The 23,836-nt window shown below is 50.3% G+C and overlaps 1 protein-coding gene across 1 annotated transcript in view; it reads left to right on the top strand.

The window, feature by feature from the left end:
• LOC119931702 (myocardial zonula adherens protein) overlaps positions 1-20,273 on the top strand; it is an 87,397-nt gene extending 67,124 nt beyond the window's left edge. The window contains exons 13-15 of the mRNA XM_038750565.1: positions 15,739-16,581; positions 16,690-16,888; positions 19,639-20,273. Of these exons, the coding sequence (XP_038606493.1) occupies positions 15,739-16,581; positions 16,690-16,888; positions 19,639-19,782 (1,186 nt within the window). The 3' untranslated portion in view covers positions 19,783-20,273. The remainder of the gene's footprint in view (positions 1-15,738; positions 16,582-16,689; positions 16,889-19,638) is intronic.
• The last annotated feature ends 3,563 nt before the right edge of the window (positions 20,274-23,836 follow it).

Genomic DNA, 23,836 nt, shown 5'->3' with positions numbered 1-23,836 from the left:
GTGAGCTCAATGTGGGACTTGACTATCAATCAATCGTATTTATTGAGCGCTTACCGTGTGCAGAGCACTGTACTGAGCGCTTGGGAAGTCCAAGTCGGCAACATATAGAGACGGTCCCTACCCAACAGTGGGCTCACAGTCTAAAAGACTATCTTATTAATAAATAATGGTGCTTGTTAAGGGCCTACTATGTGCCAAGCACTGTTCTAATGAATATACAATGCAATTGAATTTCAATTGTATTCAAGTGAAGCGCTTAGTACAGTGCTCTGCACACAGTAAGCGCTCAATTAATATGATTGATTGATTTATTGAGAGCTTACTGCGTGTAATAATAATAGTAATTTTGGTATTTTGGCTCACAGTCTAAATGAGGTAACTGAGGCACAGAGAAGTGAAGTGAAATTAACTGAAGCACTTAGTACAGTGCTAAGTGCTTAGCACAATGCTCTGCATTCATTCAGTCGTATTTATTGAGCGCTTACTGTGTGCAGAGCACTGTACTAAGCTCTTGGGAAGTACAAGTTGGCAACATGTAGAAACGGTCCCTACCCAACAAGGGGCTGCACAGTAAGCGCTCAATAAATATGACTGAATGAAGTGATTGGCCCAAGGTTATAGAGCAGACGAGGATTAGAACCCGGCTCTTCCTGACTCCCAGCCTGGGCTCTATCCACTAGACTACTCCGCTTCTGGCCGGTGGTCACTGTGGTATGGACGGCTGTCCGTCTATCTGGGGTGATTCTCCACTGAGCCGCGGAGAGTCGAAGCCGATCGGAGCCTCCTCCCGAGCTAGAGAAGCAGCGTAGCTCAGTGGAAAAAGCCCGGGTTTTGGAGTCAGAGGTCATGGGTTCGAATCCCGACTCCGCCACATGTCTGCTGTGTGACCTTGGGCAAGTCACTTCACTTCTCTGAGCCTCAGTTACCTCATCTGCAAAATGGGGGTTAAGACTGTGAGCCCCACGTGGGAAAACTTGATCATCTTGTATCCCTTCCCAGCGCTTAGAACAGTGCTCTGCATATAGTAAGCGCTTAACAAATGCCATTATTATTTTTATTATTATTATTACTGGATGAACAGCGCAAACAGGGCCAGTCCCCAGGGCCCAGGGGAGGAAGTCCGGCATAGTGGCCGCCCGCCTCTCTGTTTGCTCAGCTGGCCGGGGGTGGGGAAAAGCACTGGATGAGGGAAATGGGATTAATCCAAGGGGGCTGTTGTCTGTGGGAGGAGAGAGAAAAACCTTGCACGGACCAGGGTGAGAAAATTTCAGTCAAATGGCCGACTCGGGGCGGGGAGGGAGGAAGGGAGGGAAAGGGATGGGATGCGGGTTGCGTTGGGTGATGAGAGAATTTCACTTTTAAACATTTCCCTCAGCGCCCATGCCCGCGTCAACTCAGGAGCGGGAGAGAGAATAGTGCATGCCCATGGAGGAAACCTCATCGTACCTCGTTCTCGCCTGTCCCGCCATCGACCCCCGGCCCACATCATCCCCCGGGCCTGGAATGCCCCCAATCCCTCTGCCCATCCGCCAAGCTCGCTCTCTTCCTCCCTTCAAGGCCCTACTGAGAGCTCACCTCCTCCAGGAGGCCTTCCCACACTGAGCCCCTTCCTTCCTCTCCCCCTCGTCCCCCTCTCCATCCCCCCATCTTACCTCCTTCCCTTCCCCACAGCACCTGTATATATGTATATATGCTTGTACATATTTATTACTCTATTTATTTATTTTACTTGTCCATATCTATTCTATTTATTTCATTTTGTTAGTATGTTTGTTTTCGTTCTCTGTCTCCCCCTTTTAGACTGTGAGCCCACTGTTGGGTAGGGACTGTCTCTAAATGTTGCCAACTTGTACTTCCCAAGTGCTTAGTACAGTGCTCTGCACACAGTAAGCGCTCAATAAATACGATTGATGATGATGATGATGATGATGATGATGATGATGATGATGATGAATCCGCGCCCTGGGAGAATGGGGTTGGAGGGCAAGGCTTGGAGATCGAGCTTTCTAGTCCCAGCTCCACCCCTTGTCTGCTACGTGACGTTGGACAAGTCACTTCACTTCTCCGTGCCTCCGTTACCTCATCTGTAAAATGGGGATTAGGACTGTGAGCCCCACATGGAACAGGGACTGTATCCAGGTTTGTATCTACCCTGGCACTTAGAGAGGTGCCTGGCACATAGGAAGGGCTTAACAAATACCAGTAAAAGAGAAAAGGAAGAGAAACCCACTCCCCTATGTCCCCCTCCCCAACAGGAGCCTTGGCCGGGGCCGATGGGGTCAAAGGGGAGCCCAGTGGGAGTGAGTGAGCCCCCAATTTGCCCCCAGAGCTCTGGCCAAGCCCCCAGGCAGGGGGCTGATGGAAAAGAGGAGCCAACATCATTACCCCCAAGTCTGCTCCCTTTTAATAATAATAATAATGGCATTTATTAAGCGCTTACTCTGCGCAAAGCACTGTTCTAAGCACTGGGGAGGTTACAAGGTGACCAGGTTGTCCCCCCGGGGGGCTCACAGTCTCCATCCCCATTTTACAGACGAGGTAACTGAGACCCAGAGAAGTGAAGTGACTTGCCCAAAGTCACCCAGCTGACAAGTGGCGGAGTCGGGATTCGAACCCATGACCTCCGACTCCAAAGCCCGGGCTCTTGTCCGCTGAGCCACGCTGCTTCTCTTTTAATGCAGGGGCAGGGGCAACTGATTCCAGCTCCTAGTCCTGTCCACAAAGCTGGGGGGGGGGTGTGAGTTCCTGGACTTCCCCCAGCACCCATCCCATCAAGTGCTTAGTCCAGTGCTCTGCACACAGTAAGCGCTCAATAAATACGATTGAATGAATGAATCCCTGTGCCACGGACCCCCAGTCTTCCAAGGCTTGAGCCCCTAAACTTCACTTGGTCGGTTTTTAATCCAGGAGGAGGATGGCAGGAAGGCCTTTAGAGGCTCTTTTTCATGGTATTTCTTAAGCGCTTACTATGTGCCAGGGACTGGGGTAGACACAAGCTAATTCATTCATTCATTCAATCACATTTATTGAGCGCTTACTGTGTGCAGAGCACTGTACTAAGCGCTTGGGAAGTCCAAGTTGGCAACATAGAGAGACGGTCCCTACCCAACAACAGGCTCACGGTCTAGAATCTGGTCGGACCCAGTCCGTGTCCCACATGGGGCTCGTGATTTTAATCCCCATTTTACAGATGAGGTAACTTAGGTCCAGAAAAGAGACTGTGAGCCCCCTGTTGGGTAGGGACTGTGTCTATACGTTGCCAACTTGTACTTCCCAAGCGCTTAGTCCAGTGCTCTGCACACAGTAAGCGCTCAATAAATGCGATTGATTGATTGATTGATTGAACTGACTTGCCCGAGGTCACACGGTTAAAGTGGCGGAGCCAGAATTAGAACCCAGGTCCTCCTGACTCCCAGGCTCTTGGAGAAGCAGCGTGGCTCGCTGGAAAGAGCACGGGCTTGAGCGTCAGAGGGAGTGAGTTCTAATTCGGCCTCCGCTGCTTAGCTGTATGACTTGGGGCACGTCACTCAACTTCTCTGGGCTCCTCTGTAAAATGGGGATTAAGACTGTGCGCCCGACGTGGGACAACCTGATCACCTTGTATCCCCCCCAGAGCCTAGAACAGTGCTTCGCACATAGTCAGCGCTTAACAAATAACAACGTCATCTAGCCTCTAGGCTAGGCCGCTTCCCAAGGCCTCTCCTCAGCTAGGAGAGATCCATCCTCAGGCCAGGGTGGGAGCCAAGCGTGCCCCTGACTCGGGATCACGGCCATCAGGCAGAAACTCCTCACCCTGGGCTTCCAGGCTGTCCATCCCCTTGCCCCCTCCTACCTCACCTCCCTTCTCTCCTTCTCCAGCCCAGCCCGCACCCTCCGCTCCTCCGCCGCTAATCTCCTCGCCGTACCTCGTTCTCGCCTGTCCCACCATCGACCCCCGGCCCACGTCATCCCCCGGGCCTGGAATGCCCCCAATCCCTCTGCCCCTCCGCCAAGCTCGCTCTCTTCCTCCCTTCAAGGCCCTGCTGAGAGCTCACGTCCTCCAGGAGGCCTTCCCAGACTGAGCCCCTTCCTTCCTCTCCCCCTCGTCCCCCTCTCCATCCCCCCATCCTACCTCCTTCCCTTCCCCACAGCACCTGTATATATGTATATATGGTTGTACATATTTATTACTCTATTTTACTTGTACATATCTATCCTATTTATTTTATTTTGTTGCTATGTTTGGTTTTGTTCCCTGTCTCCCCCTTTTAGACTGTGAGCCCACTGTTGGGTAGGGACTGTCTCTATGTGTTGCCAATTTGTACTTCCCAAGCGCTTAGTACAGTGCTCTGCACATAGTAAGCGCTCAATAAATACGATTGATGATGATGATGATGATGCTCCTGAGCAGCTGCTCGCTTTCCTCACCATGCCGGTGAGAGGAACCGGGCCCTCCTTGGCCTGCCGAGACCCCCCGAACGTATGGCCTCGCAGCTGTCCGGCTGAGGGATTCCTGCTCGGGGGCCGAGGGCTGGCAGGGCATGGGGGAGGTCAGGGGCCCGCCTGCAGTTCCTGCTCACCAGAAAACCTCAAACATCTGCACGGCCCAGCTGGAAGCGAGTAAGACCGCTGACAAACTCTGTTCCCACTCAATCTCCTTCATTTCTATTTATTTTATTTTGTTAGTATGTTTGGTTTTGTTCTCTGTCTCCCCCTTTTAGGCTGTGAGCCCACTGTTGGGTAGGGACTGTCTCTATATGTTGCCAATTTGTACTTCCCAAGTGCTTAGTACAGTGCTCTGCACATAGTAAGCGCTCAATAAATACGATTGATGATGATGATGATGATTTCCCCCCACAGTTCAGCCTCCTCCCCGGACCCATTTTCTCCTCCTCCTCTTCCGCCGCTCCGGGGCCCAGGAGTCTGCCGCTCTGAGGCCTGCGCTGTTTCTCAAGCTGCTCTCTTTCTCCACGTCCATCAATCAATCAATCGCATTTATTGAGCGCTTACTGTGTGCAGAGCACTGGACTAAGCGCTTGGGAAGTACAAGCTGGCAACATATAGAGACAGTCCCGACCCAACAGTGGGCTCACAGTCTAGAAGGGGGGAAAAAAAAGGCATTTGTTAAGCACTTGCTACGTGCAAAGCACTGGAGAGGATATAAGGTGCTCAGGTTGTCCCACGGGGGGCTCACAGTCTTCATCCCCATTTTGCAGATGAGGTAACTGAGGCACAGAGAAGTGCAGTGATTTGCCCAAAGTCGCACAGCTGACAATTGGAGGAGCCAGGATTCGAACCTATAACCTCTGACTCTAAATAATAAAAATAATAATGTTGGCATTTGTTAAGCGCTTACTATGTGCAAAGCACTGTTCTAAGCGCTTGGGGGGATGCAAAGTGATCAGGTTGTCCCATGTGGGGCTCACAGTCTTAATCCCCATTTTACAGATGAGGTAACTGAGGCTCAGAGAAGTTAAGTGACTTGCCCAAGGTCACACAGCAGACGTGGTGGAGCCGGGATTCGAACCCATAACCTCTGACTCCAAAGCCCGTGCTCTTTCCACTGAGCCATGCTGCTTCTATCCAGATGCCCACCTCAGCCGTTTGCCTTCTTCTTCTTTATTCATTTTACTCGTACATATCTATTCTATTTATTTTATTTTGTTAATATGTTTTGTTTTGTTCTCTGTCTCAATCAATCAATCGTATTTATTGAGCGCTTACTGTGTGCAGAGCACTGTACTAAGCGCTTGGGAAGTACAAGTTGGCAACATATAGAGACAGTCCCTACCAAACCGTGGGCTCACAGTCTAGAAGGGGGAGACAGGGAACAAAACCAAACATATTAACAAAATAAAATAAATAGAATAGATATGTACAAGTAAAATAAATAAATAAAAAGAGTAATAAATATGTACAAACATATGTACATATATACAGGTGCTGTGGGGAAGGGAAGGGGGTAAGACAGGGGGAATAGAGAGGGGGATGAGGAGGAGAGGAAGGAGGGGACTCAGTCTCCCCCTTCTAGACTGTGAGCCCACTGTTGGGTCTCTATATGTTGCTAACTTGTACTTCCCAAGCGCTTATTACAGTGCTCTGCACACAGTAAGCGCTCAATAAATACGATTGATTGATTGATTGATTCTGTCTTAAGAGAATGATGATGATGATGGCATCTGTTAAGCGCTTACTATGTGCCGAGCACTGTTCTAAGCGCTGGGGGAGATACAAGTTTATCAGGTTGCCCCAAGTGGGGCTCACAACCTGAGAAGCAGTGTGGCTCAGTGGAAAGAGCCCGGGCTTGGGAGTCAGGGGTCGTGGGTTCTAATCCCGGCTCCGCCACTTATCAGCTGCGTGACTTTGGGCAAGTCACTTAAATTCTCTGGGCCTCGGTTCCCTCATCTGTAAAATGGGGATTAAACCTGTGAGCCCCACCTGGAACAGGGACCGCGTCCAACCCGATTTGCTTGTATCCACCCAGCGCTTAGAACAGTGCTTGGCACATAGTAAGCGCTTAACAAATATTATTATTATTCTGTCATTAGCACTGGAGGGAAAGGAGGCTGGGAGAGAGGGGCCAGGGTTTCAGTTGGCTTTAACCTACTCTGGTTTCCGAACAGTGCTTGGCACATAGTAAGCGCTTAACAAATATTATTATTATTATTATTATTCTGTCATTAGCACTGGAGGGAAAGGAGGCTGGGAGAGAGGGGCCAGGGTTTCAGTTGGCTTTAACCTACTCTGGTTTCCGGAGGTAGAGGGGGACTGCAGCCTATCCAAAGTGCTACGCTCCGTCGGCCGTTATTCTTTCATTCATTCAGTGAGCGCTTACTGTGTGCACAGCACTGTACTAAGCGCTTGGGCGAGTACAAGACTTTTAGACTGTGAGCCCACTGTTGGGTAGGGACTGTCTCTATGTGTTGCCAATTTGTACTTCCCAAGCGCTTAGTACAGTGCTCTGCACATAGTAAGCGCTCAATAAATACGATTGATTGATTGATTGAGTACAACACAGCAATCGACACATTCACTGCCAACAACGAGCTTCCAATCTAGAGGGGGCGGAGACAGACATCGATATAAATAAATCGCAGCTCTGTGCATAAGTGCTGGGCAGCTCGGAAGGGGGAAGAATAAAGGGAGCCAGTCAGGGTGACGCAGAAGGGAGTGGGAGAACCAATCAATCAATCAATCGTATTTATTGAGCACTTACTGTGTGCAGAGCACTGTACTAAGTGCTTGGGAAGTACAAGTCGGCAACACATACAGACAGTCCCTACCCAACAGCGGGCTCACAGTCTAGAAGGGGGAGACAGAGAACAAAACCAAACATACTAACAAAATAAATAGAATAGATATGTACAAGTAAGATAAATAAATAGAGTAATAAATATGTACAAACATATATACATATATACGGGTGCTGTGGGGAAGGGAAGGAGGTAAGATGGGGGGATGGAGAGGGGGACGAGGGGGAGAAGAGGAAAGGAGAGGCTTAATCTGGGAAGGCCTCATGGAGGAGATGGGCCTTTAATAAGGCTTTAAAGCGGGAGAGAGTCTTTGAGGAAATAAAATAGCTTTATGGAGGAGGAGGGTCCCCGCCCCCTCCGCCCTCTCCCAACCCCCTCAGGGTGAAGATCGAAATCAATCAATCAATCAATCAATCAATCATATTTATTGAGCACTTACTGTGTGCAGAGCACTGGACTAAGCGCTTGGGAAGTACAAGTTGGCAACATATAGAGACGGTCCCTACCCAACAGCGGGCTCACAGTCTAGAAGAGATGATGGGGAGGGGATAGCTGTGTCCCCAGGGGGCTTCAAAATCAATCAATAGATGACGATTTATTGAGTGCTCACTGCGTGCAGGCACTGTATTAAGTTTTTGGGACGGTACAATACAACGGAGTTGGTAAACACGATCCCTGCCCACGGGAAACTTACAGACTAGAGGGGAAGAACGACATTAAAATACATTACAGACCAGTACATACAAGCTGTGGAATTGAGGGTGGGGTGAATATCAAGTGCTTAAAGGATACATAAGGATATAGGTGATGCATAGGTGATGCAGAAGGGAGAGGGAGTTGGGGAAAAGGGCTTAAGTAGGGAAGAGCTCTTGGAGCTGTGACTTTTATAAGGCTCCTGCTCTTCGGGAGCTTCTTTGGGAAGGGTGAGGGGGCCGGGGAGCATTCATTCATTCATTCAATGGTATTTATTGAGCGCTTACTGTGTGCACAGCACTATACTAAGCGCTTGGAAAGTACAATTCAGGGGAATATCATAGCCAGGTCTCCCGTCCAGGTTCAGAGGTTGGGGAAACTTGACCCCTGACCTCTGGCTGAGGTCCCTCATTCTTGTTCAGATCAAGAGACTGATCTTGTGTATATTTGTACATATTTATTACTCTATTTCATTAATGATGTGTATACAGCTATAGTTCTATTTATTCTGACGGTATTGACACCTGCCTACTTGTTTTGTTTTGTTGTCTGTCTCCCCCTTCTAGACTGTGAGCCCGCTGTTGGGTAGGGACCGTCTCTATATGTTGCCGATTTGCACTTCCCAAGCGCTTAGTACAGTGCTCTGCACACAGTAAGCGCTCAATAAATACGACTGACTGAATGAATGAATGAATGGATGGAATCCCCATTTTCCAGATGAGGTCACTGAGGCCCCGAGAAGTGAAGTGACTTTCTCAAAGTCACCCAGCTGACAAGCGGAGGGGGTGGAATTCGAACCCACGACCTCTGAGCCCCAGGTCGGGCCTCCGACCGCTAGGCCGCGCCTTCCCTTCCCCACAGCACCTGTATATATGTATGTACATATTTATTACTCTATTTATTTTACTTGTACATATCTATTCTATTTATTTTATTTTGTTAGTATGTTTGGTTTTGTTCTCTGTCTCCCCCTTCTAGACTGTGAGCCCGCTGTTGGGTAGGGACCGTCTCTAGATGTTGCCAGCTTGTACTTCCCAAGCGCTTAGTATGCTGCTCTGCACACAGTAAGCGCTCAATAGATACGATTGACTGATTGATAGTACAGTGCTCTGCACACAGGAAGCGCTCAATAAATACGACTGAATGAATGAATGAATGAATGAATGGAACGCCCATTTTCCAGATGAGTTCACTGAGGCCCCGAGAAGTGAAGTGACTTTCTCAAAGTCACCCAGCTGACAAGCGGAGGGGGTGGGATTTGAACCCACAACCTCTGAGCCCCAGGTGGGGGCTCCGACCGCTAGGCCATGCCTTCCCTTCCCCACAGCACCTGTATATATGTATATGTGTTTGTACATATTTATTACTCTATTTATTTATTTATTTATTTATTTTACTTGTACATATCTATTCTACTTATTTTATTTTGTTAATATGTTTGGTTTTGTTCTCTGTCTCCCCCTTTTAGACTGTGAGCCCACTGTTGGGTAGGGACTGTCTCTATATGTTGCCGACTTGTACTTCCCAAGCGCTCAGTCCAGTGCTCTGCACACAGTAAGCGCTCAATAAATACGATTGATTGGTTGCTTGACTGCGCTCCGGCCGCTAGGCCGCGCTGGTGTCCGTGTCCGCGCGCCGGCGCCTCAATAAAGCTTCCGGGGGTTTGAAGGGCGCGCGCGCCCGGACGTCACTTCCGGTAAGACGGCGGGGCTGCGCGCGACGGGCCTGAGGGGGAGGCGGACGTCACTTCCGGTAAGATGGCGGTGCTGCGGGCGACGGGCCTGAGGGAAAGGCGGCCGTCGTCGTCGTCGTCGTCTGACGGGGCCGGCGGGGGGATGGCGGGGTCCTCCGGGGGGCCCCGGACCCGCCAGGAGCTGAGGGAACGACTGAGGACCCAGGAGAAGCTGCTCCGAAACCCGTAAGGCCGCCGGGACCCGCTCGGGATGCTCCCCTGTCCTCCTACCGTCATCGATCAATCAATCAATCGTATTTATTGAGCGCTTACTGTGTGCAGAGCACTGTGCTAAGCGCTTGGGAAGTCCAAGTTGGCAACATACAGGGACAGTCCCTACCCAACAGTGGGCTCACAGTCTGAAAGGGGGACACAGACAACAAAACCAAACATACAAAATAAAATAAATAGAATAGATATGGACAAGCAAAATAAATAAGCCAGCAGAGTAATAAATATGTACAAACCAAACATACTAACAAAATAAAATAAATAGAATAGATACGTACAAGTACAATAAATAAATAAGTAGAGAAATATGTACAAACATATATCCATATATACAGGTGCTGTGGGGAAGGGAAGGAGGTAAGGTGGGGGGAGGAGGGGGAGAGGAAGGAAGGGACTCATCATTATCATCATCAATCGTATTTATTGAGCGCTTACTGTGTGCAGAGCACTGTACTAAGCGCTTGGGAAGTCCAAGTTGGCAACGTCTAGAGACAGTCCCTACCCAACAGTGGGCTCACAGTCTAAAAGGGGGAGACAGAGAACAAAACCAAACATACTAACAAAATAAAATAAATAGAATAGATATGTACAGGTAAAATAAAATAAGCGAACAGAGTAATAAATATGTACAAACCAAACATACTAACAAAATAAAATAAATAGAATAGATATGTACAAGTACAATAAATAAATAAATAAGTAGAGTAACAAATATGTACAAATATATATACATATATACAGGTGCTGTGGGGAAGGGAAGGAGGTAAGATGGGGGGATGGAGAGGGGGACGAGGGGGAGAGGAAGGAGGGGACTCATCACCATCATCAATCGTATTTATTGAGCGCTTACTGTGTGCAGAGCACTGTGCTGAGCGCTTGGGAAGTCCAAGTTGGCAACATCTAGAGACAGTCCCTACCCGACAACAGGCTCACAGTCTAGAAGGGGGACACAGAGAACAAAACCAAACATACTAACAAAATAAAATAAATAGAATAGATATGTACAAGTAAAATAAGTAAATAGAGTAATAAATATGTACAAACGTATATACAGATATACAGGCGCTGTGGGGAAGGGAAGGAGGTAAAACGGGGGGGAAGGAGGGGGAGAGGAAGGAGGGGACTCATCATCATCTACATCATCATCAATCGTATTTACTGAGCGCTTACTATGTGCAGAACACTGCACTAAGCGCTTGGGAAGGACAAGTTGGCAACATCTAGAGACGGTCCCTACCCAACAACGGGCTCACAGTCTAGAAGGGGGAGACAGAGAACAAAACCAAACATACTAACAAAATAAAATAAATAGAATAGATATGTACAAGTTAAATAAATAAATAAATAGAGTAATAAATGTGTACAAACACATATACATATATACAGGTACTGTGGGGAAGGGAAGGAGGTAAGATGGGGGGGATGGAGGAGGGACGAGGGGGAGAGGAAGGAAGGGGCTCAGTCTGGGAATCGTCGTCGTCATAGTAGTGATCAATCCTCATCATCATAACGGCATCTGTTATCAATAATAATAATAATGATATTCTAGACTGTGAGCCCACTGTTGGGTAGGGACCGTCTCTATAATAATAATAATAATAATGATAATGTTGGCATTTGTTAAGCGCTTACTGTGTGCGAAGCCCTGTTCTAACCGCTGGGGGAGATGCAAAGTGATCAGGTGGCCCCCCGTGGGGCTCACAGTCTTCATCCCCATTTGACAGATGAGGGAACTGAGGCCCGGAGAAGCGAAGTGACTTGCCCAAGGTCACACAGCAGACATGTGGCGGAGCTGGGATTCGAACCCATGACCACGGACTCCAAAGCCCGGGCTCTTTCCACTGAGCCACGCTGCTTATATTGCCAACTTGTACTTCCCAAGCGCTTAGTACAGTGCTCTGCACACAGTAAGCGCTCAATAAATATGATTGATTGATTAATAATAATGATGTAGACGAGTAGACAACTCGTTCAAGCGCTTGGGAAGTACAAATTGGCAACATATAGAGACAGTCCCTACCCAACAGTGGGCTCGCAGTCTAATAGGGGGGGACAGAGAACAAAACCAAACATACTAACAAAATAAAATAAATAGAATAGATATGTACAAATAAAATAAATAAATAAATAGAGTAAAAAATATGTACAAACATATATACATATATACAGGTGCTGTGGGGAAGGGAAGGAGGTAAGATGGGGGGGATGGAGAGGGGGACGAGGGGGAGAGGAAGGAAGGGGCTCAGAACAGTGCTTGGCACATAGTAAGTGCTTAACAAATGCCATCGTTATTATCATTGTTATCATGATGATGACGGTATTTGTTGAGCGCTTGCTCCGTGACAAGTTGCCTGTTCTAAGCGCTGGGGTAGAGACAAAGTCATCAGGTTGGACGCTGTCCCTGTCCCACCTGGGTCTCACAGTCTTAATCCATATTTTACAGGTGAGGGAACTGAGGCACAGAGAATAATAATTATTATTAGGGTGTTTGTTAAGCACTTACTACGTGCCAAGCACTATTTTAATCACTGGTAATAATAATAATAACAATGGTGGTATTTGTTAAGCGTTTACTGTGTACGAAGCACTGGGGTAGATATGGGGGCCTCAGGTTGTCCCTTGTGGGGCTCACTGTCTTCATCCCCATTTTACAGATGAGGTCACTGAAGCCCAGAGAAGTTCATTCAACTGTATTTTCATCCCCATTTTACAGATGAGGTCACTGAGGCCCAGAGAAGTTCATTCAACTGTATTTGTCGTATGTATGAAGTGACTTGCCTCAGGTCACACAGCAGGCAAGTAGTGCAGCTGGGAGGAAAGTACAAGTGCTTAACAAATATTATTATTGTTATTATTATTATTATTAGTGCTATGTGCCAAACACTATTCCAAGCACTGGGGGAGATTCACGGTATTAGGTTGTCCCACGTGGGGCTCACAGCCTTCATCCCTATTTTACAGATGATGGAACCAAAGCACAGAGAATAATATAATAATGATGGCATTTGTTAAGCGCTTACTATGTGCAATGCACTGTTCTAAGCGCTGGCGAGGATACAATGTGATCAACTTGTCCCACGTGGGGCTCACAGTCTTAATCCCCATTTTACAGATGAGGGAGCTGAGGCACAGAGAAGTGAAGTGACTTGCCCAGAGTTTGTTAAGCGCTTAGTATGTGCACTGGGGTAGATACAGGGTTATCTGGTGGTCCCACGTGGGGCTGACACTTTTAACCCCCATTTTACAGATGAGATCATTGAGGCACAGAGAAGTTAAATGTCTTGCCCAAAGTCACACAGCCGACAAGAGGCGGAGCCGGGATTAGAACCCACGTCCTCCGACTCCCAAGCCTGTGCTCTTTCCACTAAGCCACGCTGCTCAGGACGGACCCAGTTCCTGCCCGATGTGGGGCTCACAGTCTCAACCCCCATTTTACAGATGAGGGAACTGAGGCCCAGAGAAGTGAAGTGGCTTGCCCCAGGTCACATAGCAGACAGGTGGTGGAGTCAGGATTAGAACCCATGTCCTCAGACTCCTAAACCCCTGTTCTTTCCACTAAGCCACGCTGCTTCTCACTAAACCGTGCTGCCAGGCACTGTATTTAAGCCCTGGGATGGATAACAGCAAATCGGGTTGGACACAGTCCCTGCCCCACATGGGGCTCGCAATCAGTCCCCATTTTGCAGATGAGGTAACTGAGGCACAGAGAAGGTCACTCACCTATATTTCAGTCGTAGGTATGAAGTGACTTGCCTAAGGTCACACAGCAGATCAGTGGTGGAGCCGGGAGGAAAGAACAATCCAACAATGAGCCGTGACAGTAAACAGTGACAGGGAAGTGAAGTGACCTGCCCAAAGTCACACAGCAGGGAAGTGGTGGAGCTGGGATTAGAACCCATGACCTGACTCCCAGGACTGTGCTATATCCGTGGGAAGCAGCGTGGCTCAGTGGAAAGAGCACGGGCTTTGGAGTCAGAGGTCATGGGTTCGAATCCTGACTCCACCACATGTCTGCTGTGTGATCTTGGGCAAGTCACTTCCCTGGGCCTCAGTTACCTCATCTGTAAAATGGGGATTAAGACTGTGAGCCCCACATGGGACAACCTGATCACCCTGTATCCTCCCCAGGGCTTAGAACAGTGCTTTGCACATAGTAAGCACTTAACAAATGCCAATTATTATTATTATTATTATTATTATTATTATTGTTATTATTATTTCCACTGTGTCATGCTGCTGTTAGACGCGGAAAGTGTGTCAAGCACTGCACTGAGCACCGGGGATGATACAAGGTAATCAGGTTGGACACAGTCCCTGTTCCCCGTGGGGCTCCCTGTCCGAAGAAGCAGTATGTTGTAGTGGATAGAGCACAGGCCTGGGAATCAGAAGGTCTTGGGTTCTAATCCCGTCTCCGCCACTTGTCCGCTGTGTGACCTTGGGCAAGCCACTTCACTTCCCTTGGATCCCCCCAGTGCTTAGAACAGTGCTCTGCACATAGTAGGCGCTTAACAAATGCCATTATTATCCACGTCATCCCCCGGGCCTGGAATGCCCTCCCTCTGCCCATCCGCCAAGCTCGCTCTCTTCCTCCCTTCAAGGCCCTACTGAGAGCTCACCTCCTCCAGGAGGCCTTCCCAGACTGAGCCCCTTCCTTCCTCTCCCCCTCATCCCTCTCTCCATCCCCCCATCTTACCTCCTTCCCTTCCCCACAGCACCTGTATATATGTTTGTACATATTTATTACTCTATTTTACTTGTACATATCTATTCTATTTTATTTTGTTAGTATGTTTGGTTTTGTTCTCTGTCTCCCCCTTTTAGACTGTGAGCCCACTGTTGGGTAGGGACTGTATACATTGCCAATTTGTACTTCCCAAGCGCTTAGTACAGTGCTCTGCACACAGTAAGTGCTCAATAAATACGATTGATTGATTGATTCCCTGTGCCTTAGTTACTTCATCTGTAAATTGGGGATTAAGACTGTGAGCCCCGTGTGGGTCACGGACTTTATCCAACCCGATTACCTCGTTTCTAGTCTTTAGAACAGTGCTTGGCACACAGTAAGAGCTTAGCATTATTTTCACTCTCGCAGTATGTGTTCCTGGGCCCAGGGGAACTCGGTGAGAGAGTGTGGATTGCCCAGGGCAGTCCATCACTACTGCAGAAACAATTTGAGAGGCAGTGTGGCCTAGGGGATGTAATCTAGGGCTAATCCCAGCTCTGCTTCTTGTCTGCTGTGGGAGCTTGGCTAAATCACTTCACTGCTCTGTGCCTCAGTGACCTCATCTGTAAAACAGGGTTAAGACTGTGAGCCCTCCGTAGGACAGGGACTGTGTCCAACCTTGAGTAGCTCGCCCCAGCACTTAGTACGGTGCCTGTATGTGATAAGTGCGTAACAAATACCATGTAAAAAATGCTGTCCGTTGTTTTTATCTTCCCCCTCTTCCCTGCTGGTGCTTGGGTGTGCTGATCTGAATGGGCTGGGCTGGATTTTCCGGGATACAGCCGGATAAAATAATCTTTCTCAGAGACACCCGTGGGTAAGGTCTCAGTATCAGCAGCGTCTTCTTCGATCCGAAGGATTTGAAAACAATCATGTCAAGAAACGCCCAGCCTCCCGCCTCCCCTTTCCTGCCCCCCCAGCCTGCCGCTGGTTGGAGCGTTTAGTGAAAAATTCCCCTCTGGTCCCCCTTTGGTTCACGTGTGCTGAACGGGTCTCGGAACGCCACCGATACTTTTGCCAGCCCGGGAACGTCTTTCCCGCTCCGGATTCTGGTCCCGGTTGGGCCGGGCGAAGGGCGGGGAGGTGTGAGATGTTTGTGACGTCGCCCCTGTCTCTTCCCGTTCTAGGAAGTTTGTCAGCAAACTGCCGGACAAAGGGAAGCGGATCGTCAGCTCGGTGGCGCGGTTGAAGGCCGCCCTGGCAGAGTATGGGGAGGAGGAGGGTTCCCCCGAGGGCCCGGCTGCGGCTCAGCAGGGGCACGAGTCCCCGGGCCCGGATCGGGGAACGGCTCTCGGACGGCTGCCGGGACGCACGCAGACAAGCCGTGACCCACACGGGCGCTCTGAGGATACATCGGCACAAGCACGGGTACCCCGGGACCCACACACGCAAATGTGCCAGGATCCCGGTGGGGCCGCGGCCCCCGTGCCCGGCCACCGTAAGGACCCCTCGAGTCACCCCCGGACGCATCAGGAGCCGCTCAGCATCCCGAAGCCCGTTCAGGGCCGCCGGGAGGACGTGGGGCGCCCGGAAACGTGCCAGGAGCAGCGTGGCACTGGGGCGCCCGTTCCTGTCCACCGCAAGGACACGTCGGGACACACGGAGAGACGCCAGGAACTACAGGGCACCCGCTCTCAGGACACATCGGGGCACACGGAAACACGTCAGGGGCCACCCGGCACCGTGGCCCCCGTGCCCGCCCACCGTGACTCTGAGGGAAACGAGACTACGGGCCGGGGTCCAGCTGCGGGCCCCCCGGGGGACGTTGGGCAGAGCTCCGAAGAGGTGCTGATCGCCGGCCTCCAGAGGGTCACGCTGGCGGAGGGCGAGGGGCGGGTGCCGTCGGGAGCCTCCGTTGACCCGTCCGGGAGTACCAGCCGCCGGCCTCAGAAAAAGCCTCACTTCCTGGAGGTCCTGGAGGCCCACGCTCACAACCCTGGGGTTCCCAGGCCCAGGTTTAAGACCAACGTGTGAGTGTCCCATGGGCTCCGGGGGGGGCTGGAGCGGGGCGGGAGGGACGGGGGGCCCGGGCGAGGGGCCCCGCCTGACCTCCCCCGGCCCCGGCTCTCTGGCTGTAGGCTGCCGGCCCCGGCCGGGGAGCCCCCCACCAGGCAGCGTCCCCCGTGTCTGGGGGCGGAGGAGAGGCGGCTCAGAGACAGGAAGCACCTGGATGACATCACCTCGGCCCGGCTGCCCCCGCTGCACTACCGGCCTGCCCAGTTACTATCCCTGGAGGAGTCTCTCACCATCCAGCAGCAGCAGCAGCGGAGATACGAGGTACCCGCGGGGCTGGGCTGGGCTGGGATTACGCCCACAACAGTAATAATGATAGCGGTATTTGTTAAGCGCTTACTGCGTTCCACGCACTGTTCTGAGTGCTGGGGTACATACAAGGTTATCAGGTTGTCCCACCGGGGGCTCACAGTCTTAACCCCCATTTTACAGATGAGGTAACTGAGGCACCGAGAAGTTGTGACTTGCCCCAAGTCACCCAGCAGGCAAGTGGCAGAGCCGGGATTAGAACCCACGACCTCTGACTCCCAAGCCCGAGCTCTTTCCACTGAGCCACGCTGCTTCTCTGAGCTGTGAACCAAGCGCTGGGATGGCTGCCGTAGAGCTAGCAGACCCCTGCCCTCCTCGAGCTTCCTGTCTGTGGCCTTCGAGGGGGCCTCCCCCTTCTTTCCCTGGCAGGGTCCGAGCCCCCCAACGCTGGAACGTGCCCGGTCGTTGTCCGAGATGGCGATCGGTGAGGGCCAGTGGGACCCAGACTCTTCTCCCTTCCAATTCCCCACCCCCAGATGACATCAGTCTCCCAAATAACAGCAAGGCCCGCCCACATCAATCAATCAATCGTATTTATTGAGCGCTTACTATGTGCAGAGCACTGTACTAAGCGCTTGGGAAGTACAAATTGGCAACACATAGAGACAGTCCCTACCCAACAGTGGGCTCACAGTCTAAAAGGCCACATATGATGATTGTCAGCATTTTAATTAAATGCTCACTCTGTGACAAGCACTGGGCTAAGACCTGGGGTGGCTAGGAGATCACTAGATTGGACCCAGTCTCCCGGAAGAACCGCTTGTTTCCCTGAGAAGCACGAGTGCTTTGAACCTTCCCCCCTGAGGAAGTCCTGGGCATGCTTCTCTCTTCTCCTGTCTCTCCTCTCTCTCCTCCTGAGCCCCGATGGCATTTGGGACCGGGGAAATTGAAAGATAAACAGATTTGTTCACAATCCAAATGGGGATGAACAGATATAAAATAATATGAGCTGTAAAAGTCCCCAGCCCAGGGTAGGACTGTGAAACAAAACAGATGCCCAGTTCCTGGATGGAGAAGGCCTTTCCCTTCCCCCTCCGCGCCGCCCACATCCCCTGGATCTGGGCTGTTCATTCATTCATTCATATTTATTGAGCACTTACTGTGTGCAGAGCACTGTACTAAGCGCTTGGGAAGTACAAGTTGTTGGTTACAAACCACCGCGTCCTTCCCAGGCTTCCGTCAGAGAGGACCGTTGCGGGAGGGGAGAGCGGGTCTCCAACCCCTCGGAGGGAACTGAGGCCCAGAGAGGTTAAGCGATGTGTCCAAGGTCACCCAGCAGGCCACGGACAGAGTTGGGACGGGAACCCAGGTCCTCTGACTGCTGGTCAGTCCCGGCTCTCCCGACCGGGCCACGTAGCAGAACAGTGGCCATTTTGATCCTGTCTGCATCTGATGGGCACAGATCGGGTCACCCTCCCGCCTGTCCCTACGGTTCTAGGCCCTTGCGGGGTCCCCAGGCTGACCACTCCGCACACCGGGGATGGAGGATATTTCTGCGAGGGTGGCCATTAGATGGGACCCCCTTGGCCGGGTTACAATTTTGCTTTTGGACAGCCGCGGGGGCAGGAGGGGGAGGCTCCATCAGGGAGAGAATCGATCCAGCACTTAGGAGGATATTATTTCATAAACCAAACTGCTGAGCGATGCACATTACCCACATCTATCTCTATTACCGCCACGGCCTACTATCCAGTCCCCAGCCCTGGATTCAGAGAGGGGGGGCTCGTCTCAACGAGGTCAGTTACTCACGGAATCAGTTCCGACTTGGTTAGAGCCCCAGGGAAGGATCCGTTCTTGGTGGGGGGGAAGGCGAGGTGAGCCCCGAGCTGGCCCAGGAGGAAGCGGTCATGCCCGCACATGTGGCATCGATCAAGGCCTGACACTGCCATGCTTTCTGCCTGCTTCCCCACCCCCGAGAAGGTCGACTGTCTTCTAAGGCGTCGAAGACTGAGAAGCGGTGGTGCCTAGTGGAAAGAGCCTGGGCTGGGAGTCAGAGGACCTGGGTTCTAACCCCGGCTCTGCCACTAGCCTGCCCTGTGGCCTTGGGCAAGTCACTCCACTTCTCGGTGCCTCAGTTGCCTCACGTGTAAAATGGGGTTTAGACTGGGAGCCCTTTGTGGGGCGGGGGCTTTGGGTAGGGACTGTCTCTATGTGTTGCCAATTTGTACTTCCCAAGCGCTTAGTACAGTGCTCTGCACATAGTAAGCGCTCAATAAATACAATTGATTGATTGATTGATTGATTGTCCAACCTAATTAGCTTGTATTCATCCCAGTGTTTAGTACAGTATCCCACTTCTCTCCTCCAAGAGGCCTTCCCTAAGCCCCCCTTTCCTCATCTCCCACTCCCTTCTACATCACCTCGACTTGCTCCCTTTGTTCTCCCCCCCTCGCCTTACAGCAGTTGTCCATGCCTGTAATTTATTTATATTAATGTCTGAGTACGCCCCCTCTAGACTGTAAGCTCGTCGTAGGCAGGGAATGTGTCTGTTTCGTGTTGCATTATCCTCTCTCAAGTGCTTAGTTCAGTGCTGTGCACATAGTAAGCGTTCAATAAATATGACTGAACGAATGAATGACTACAGTGCCCGGCACATAAGAAGCGCTTAACAAATACCGTTAAAAAAAAACACAAAAAAGGGGAAGCAGGCGTGTTTTAATCTCCCTCTCCCTTCTCTCACTCTCTCCGTCTGTGTCTCATTAAAGGAACTACAAGCCAAACTGGCAGCACAGAAACTGGCGGAAAGGCTGGACTTTAGGATGCTGGAGGGCTATCATCCCGGGCCCAAGGCCTCACTCGGTTACCGAGAAGCGAGAGATGAAGACGATCTTGACTCCTCAGAGGACTGATTTGGGAGGGGGCCGAGGGGCCGGCCTCCCACACCTCCCTCCCGGAGCCCCGGAGAGCCGCTGGGTGGGCTCGGGCCCCTCGGCGACTCCTGAGGCCCTGCCCCTGATGGGGAGTCCGACAGTCATGCCAAGCCGGGGACAGTCGATCACCCCAATCTTCCCATCTGGGCAGCTGGAAGGAACTTCTTTGGGGGACATTCCCAGTGACCCCCACCCTCAAGTATCACCAGAAGATAAATCCAAAGGCCTGTTCCAGCTGGAGTCAACTCAGTGTTTTATACTTAGCCATGTGCTGTATTCCCCCCTGTTCCGTTACAAGATTCTGTGTTGGGTTTTAAGCCATTTCAGTTTAAGTTTTTCTCCTTCCCTTCCCCCCACCTGGGTCCTCACGTGCAGGGCAAATTTCATTTTTTTTCCCCCTCAGCAACACAGATGATATTGATAGTATTGTCTGGTTTTTTTTTTTTATTTCATTTTTTTCCCCCTCAGCAACACAGATGATATTGATAGTACCGTCTGGTTTTTTTTTTTTTTTTTTTTTGATTGGTTAGTTTTGTGCCTTAAATATCCAAAGTTGCTTTCCCATCGTTTGTCTCATTTTATCTGTACAGCATCCCTGAGAGGTAGGGAGCGCATCCCCATTTAGCAGATGTGAAAACTCAGGCACGGAGAGGGGAAGTGACTCACCCAAGGTCACCCAGCAGGCACTTGGAAGAGTCGCGGGCGGCTATTGACTCCCAGTTCTGGGGTCTTTCCAGCAGGCCAAAACCCAGTTCCCCAATGGTCAGAGAGGGTTAATGCCGGCTCTACGCAATTGATGGTATTTATTGAGTGCGTACTGTGTGCAGAGCACTGTACTAAGCACTCTTGGGAGTGTACAGTACAACAGAATTAGCAGACACGTTCCCTGCCCATAACGAGCTTACAGTCTAGAGGCAGAAAGTAGGTCCTGGGGGACCCCATGATGCTCTGAGGTAGGCGGTGGGGAGAATGTCTGTTTATTGTTTATCTTGTACCCTCCCAAGCGCTTAGTACAGTGCTCTGCACACAGTAAGTGCTCAAAAAATACAGTTGACTAGACTGTGAGCCCACTGTTGGGTAGGGACTGTCTCTATATGTTGCCAACTTGTACTTCCCAAGTGCTTAGTACAGTGCTCTGCACACAGTAAGCGCTCAATAAATACGATTGATTGATTGGGAGATCAGCCAGGCCTAGAGGAGTTCCTCGTACGTGGCATTTGAAATGGGGGGGGGGCGGTCCAGGAAAGGGGAGTTGAGACCGGGGTGACGGTGAGAAAATAATAATGATGGTATTTGTTAAGCGCTTACTCTGTGCCAAGCACTGTTCTAATGGAAGCAAGCACCGTTCTAGTAAGAGTTACAGCTGCCCACTTTACCAGATGGAAGTCAGCTGCAATGAGGCCTTACCGTTCATTCAGTTGTACTTATTGAGCGCTTACTGTGTGCAGAGCGCTGTACTGACCGTTGGCTCCTAAGCAGTCAGGTGTGGAGGCCGGTTGGACACGTGGAGCAGGGCTTCCAGCCATCCGAGAGAGGGCTTTTTCCATGCCCCAGGTAGTTTTCACTCCCAGATTTGGGTGAAACCCCAGAGAAACTGGGGCCGGCGGCCTCCTGCTGATGAGGAAGAGAGAATCCGAATCTAATTTGCAGGGTTCTGTGAGATGCTTTGAACTTAATCTCATTACTCCCGACAACTCTTTTCTGAAATGATTTTAGGGCCAACAATTTTGAACCTCAGAATAAACCTTGGCTAGGAATGAGGGGAAATTCTAAGATGACCACGGCCTGCTCCACGTACCAGTGGTCCACACCACTAGACCGAAGACCGTTAGCTTGCTGTGGGTAGGGAATGTGTCTGTTATATTGTTATCGTACTCTCCCAAGCGCTTAGTACAGTGCTCTGTACACACTATGCGTTCAATAAATACGATTGATCACTGATGGGTGGTGTGAGGGTGGGAAGATTACCTGAGGTGGGAATTTAACTCCCAAATTGGGCCGTCGGGCTGAGATGCCTTATCAGTCCTCTGACCATTGGGCTACAAGGCCTTGGCCCGCAACACTGCAGCTGAAATGTTTGTGGACTGTCCCAAACGCCTCTTTAATCTGACCCCCCCCATCACCTTCCCAGACAGGTAAATAATCCTATCGCCTCCGTAAAAGCCATGGGACTTTTTACTCCCTCTTCCTGCTGGGACCCAGGAGTCCCTGGTTGAGAAACCACAATAACAATAATAATAATAATAATAATAATCATGGTACTTGTTAAGCACTTACTATGTGCCAAGCACAGTTCTAAACCCTGGAGTAGATACAAGTTAGATTGGACATAGTCCCTGTCCCACATAGGGCTCACGCTCTTAATCCTCATTTTGCAGATGAGGTAACTGAGGCCCAGAGAAGTGAAGTGACTTGCCCAGGGTCACAGCAGACATGTGGAACAGTGCTTTGCACATAGGAAGCACGTAATAAATGCCATTATTATTATTATTATTATGTGGTGAAGCTGGGATTAGAACCCGCGATCTGAATCCCAGGCCTGTGCTCTATCCATTAAGCCATGCTGCTTTTAAGCACGCTGCTCAAGCCTGCCTCTTCTAGATTTGCCTAATGTCTAGTCAGTTAAAGTTGGTCAGGATGGAGCCATCAGTAGTAATATTAGTGGGTAACTTCTCTGAGGTCACCAATGACCGACTTGCCAATCCAGTGGCCTCTACTCCACCCTAATCCTCGACTTCTCAGCTGCCTTTGCTGTTGTGAACCATGCCCTTTCTCTTGGAAAAAAAAATCCCTTCTAGACTGTGGGCCCACTGTTGGGTAGGGACTGTCTCTATATGTTGCCAACTTGTACTTCCCAAGCACTTAGTACAGTGCTCTGCACACAGTAAGCACTCAATAAATACGATTGATTGATTGATTGGCTTCACTGACACTGTCCTCTCTTGATTCTCCTAACTCTCCGACCTGTCCTCCTCAGCCTCTTTTGCAGGCTCCTCTTCTGCCTCCCACCCTTTAACTGTGGGACTCCCTCAAGGCTCAGTTCTGAGCCCCCTTCTACTCACCCTCTCCACACGCTCCCTTGTAGTAGTCGTCGTTTGCTCCCACGGCTTCAACTACCGTCTCTAGGCAGATGATTCCCACATCTCCTCGCCGATCAATCAGTGGTATTTATGGAATGATTACTGTGTGCAGAGTACTGTTCTGAGACCTTGGAGAAGAGTACATTACAACAGAATTAATTGATAGGTTCCCTCCAACTCTGACCTCCCACTTTCCCTGAAATATATTTCCGTCTCCCTTCAGGACATCTCTGCTTGGTTGTCCCACCGACACCTCAAACGTAATGTCCAAAACAGAACTCCGCATCTCCAACCAGCCCTGTCTTCTCCGTCACTAGACAACACCACTTCCCTCCCTGGCTCACAAGCCTTTAACCTTGACTTTATCCGCGACTTGCCTCTCATTCCACTCACATAATCAATGTCTTCAAATCCTGTGAGCCCAACCCTGCCAACATCCCCCAAATCTTCCCTTTCCTCTCCATCCAAACTGCTACCGCGTTCGTCTAAGCACTTTATCCTATCCCACCTTGACTTCCGTGTCAATATTAGAGGAGCAGCATGGCCTTGTTGAAAGACCACAAAGCCTGGGAGTGAGAAGACCTGGGTTCTGATCCTGACTCGGCCGCTTGCCTGCTGCATGACTTTGGACAAGTCACTTCCCTTTTCTGTGCCTTGGTTTCCACATCTGTAAAATGGGGACTCAATATCTTTTCTCAAACCTACCTAGACTGTGAGCTCCCTGTGGGACGGGGACTGTCCAACCTAATTAGCTTGTATCTACTCCAGCACTTAGAATGGTGCGCGATACATAGTAAGCACTTTACAGATATAATAACAATAATTAATCAGCGTCTCTCTGACCTCTGCACCTCCTGTCTCTCCACGCTCCAGTCCTTACGTCACCGCTGCCTGGATCATTTTTCTTAAAACACAATTAAGTTCCTATCACCCCCACCCCTCAAATAATGTTT

The sequence above is a fragment of the Tachyglossus aculeatus genome, chromosome 8, assembly GCF_015852505.1.
Source record: "Tachyglossus aculeatus isolate mTacAcu1 chromosome 8, mTacAcu1.pri, whole genome shotgun sequence".
Classification (NCBI taxonomy): domain Eukaryota; kingdom Metazoa; phylum Chordata; class Mammalia; order Monotremata; family Tachyglossidae; genus Tachyglossus; species Tachyglossus aculeatus.
The sequence above is the reverse complement of the archived record's forward strand: the minus strand, read 5'-3'. Positions and strand labels throughout refer to the sequence as shown.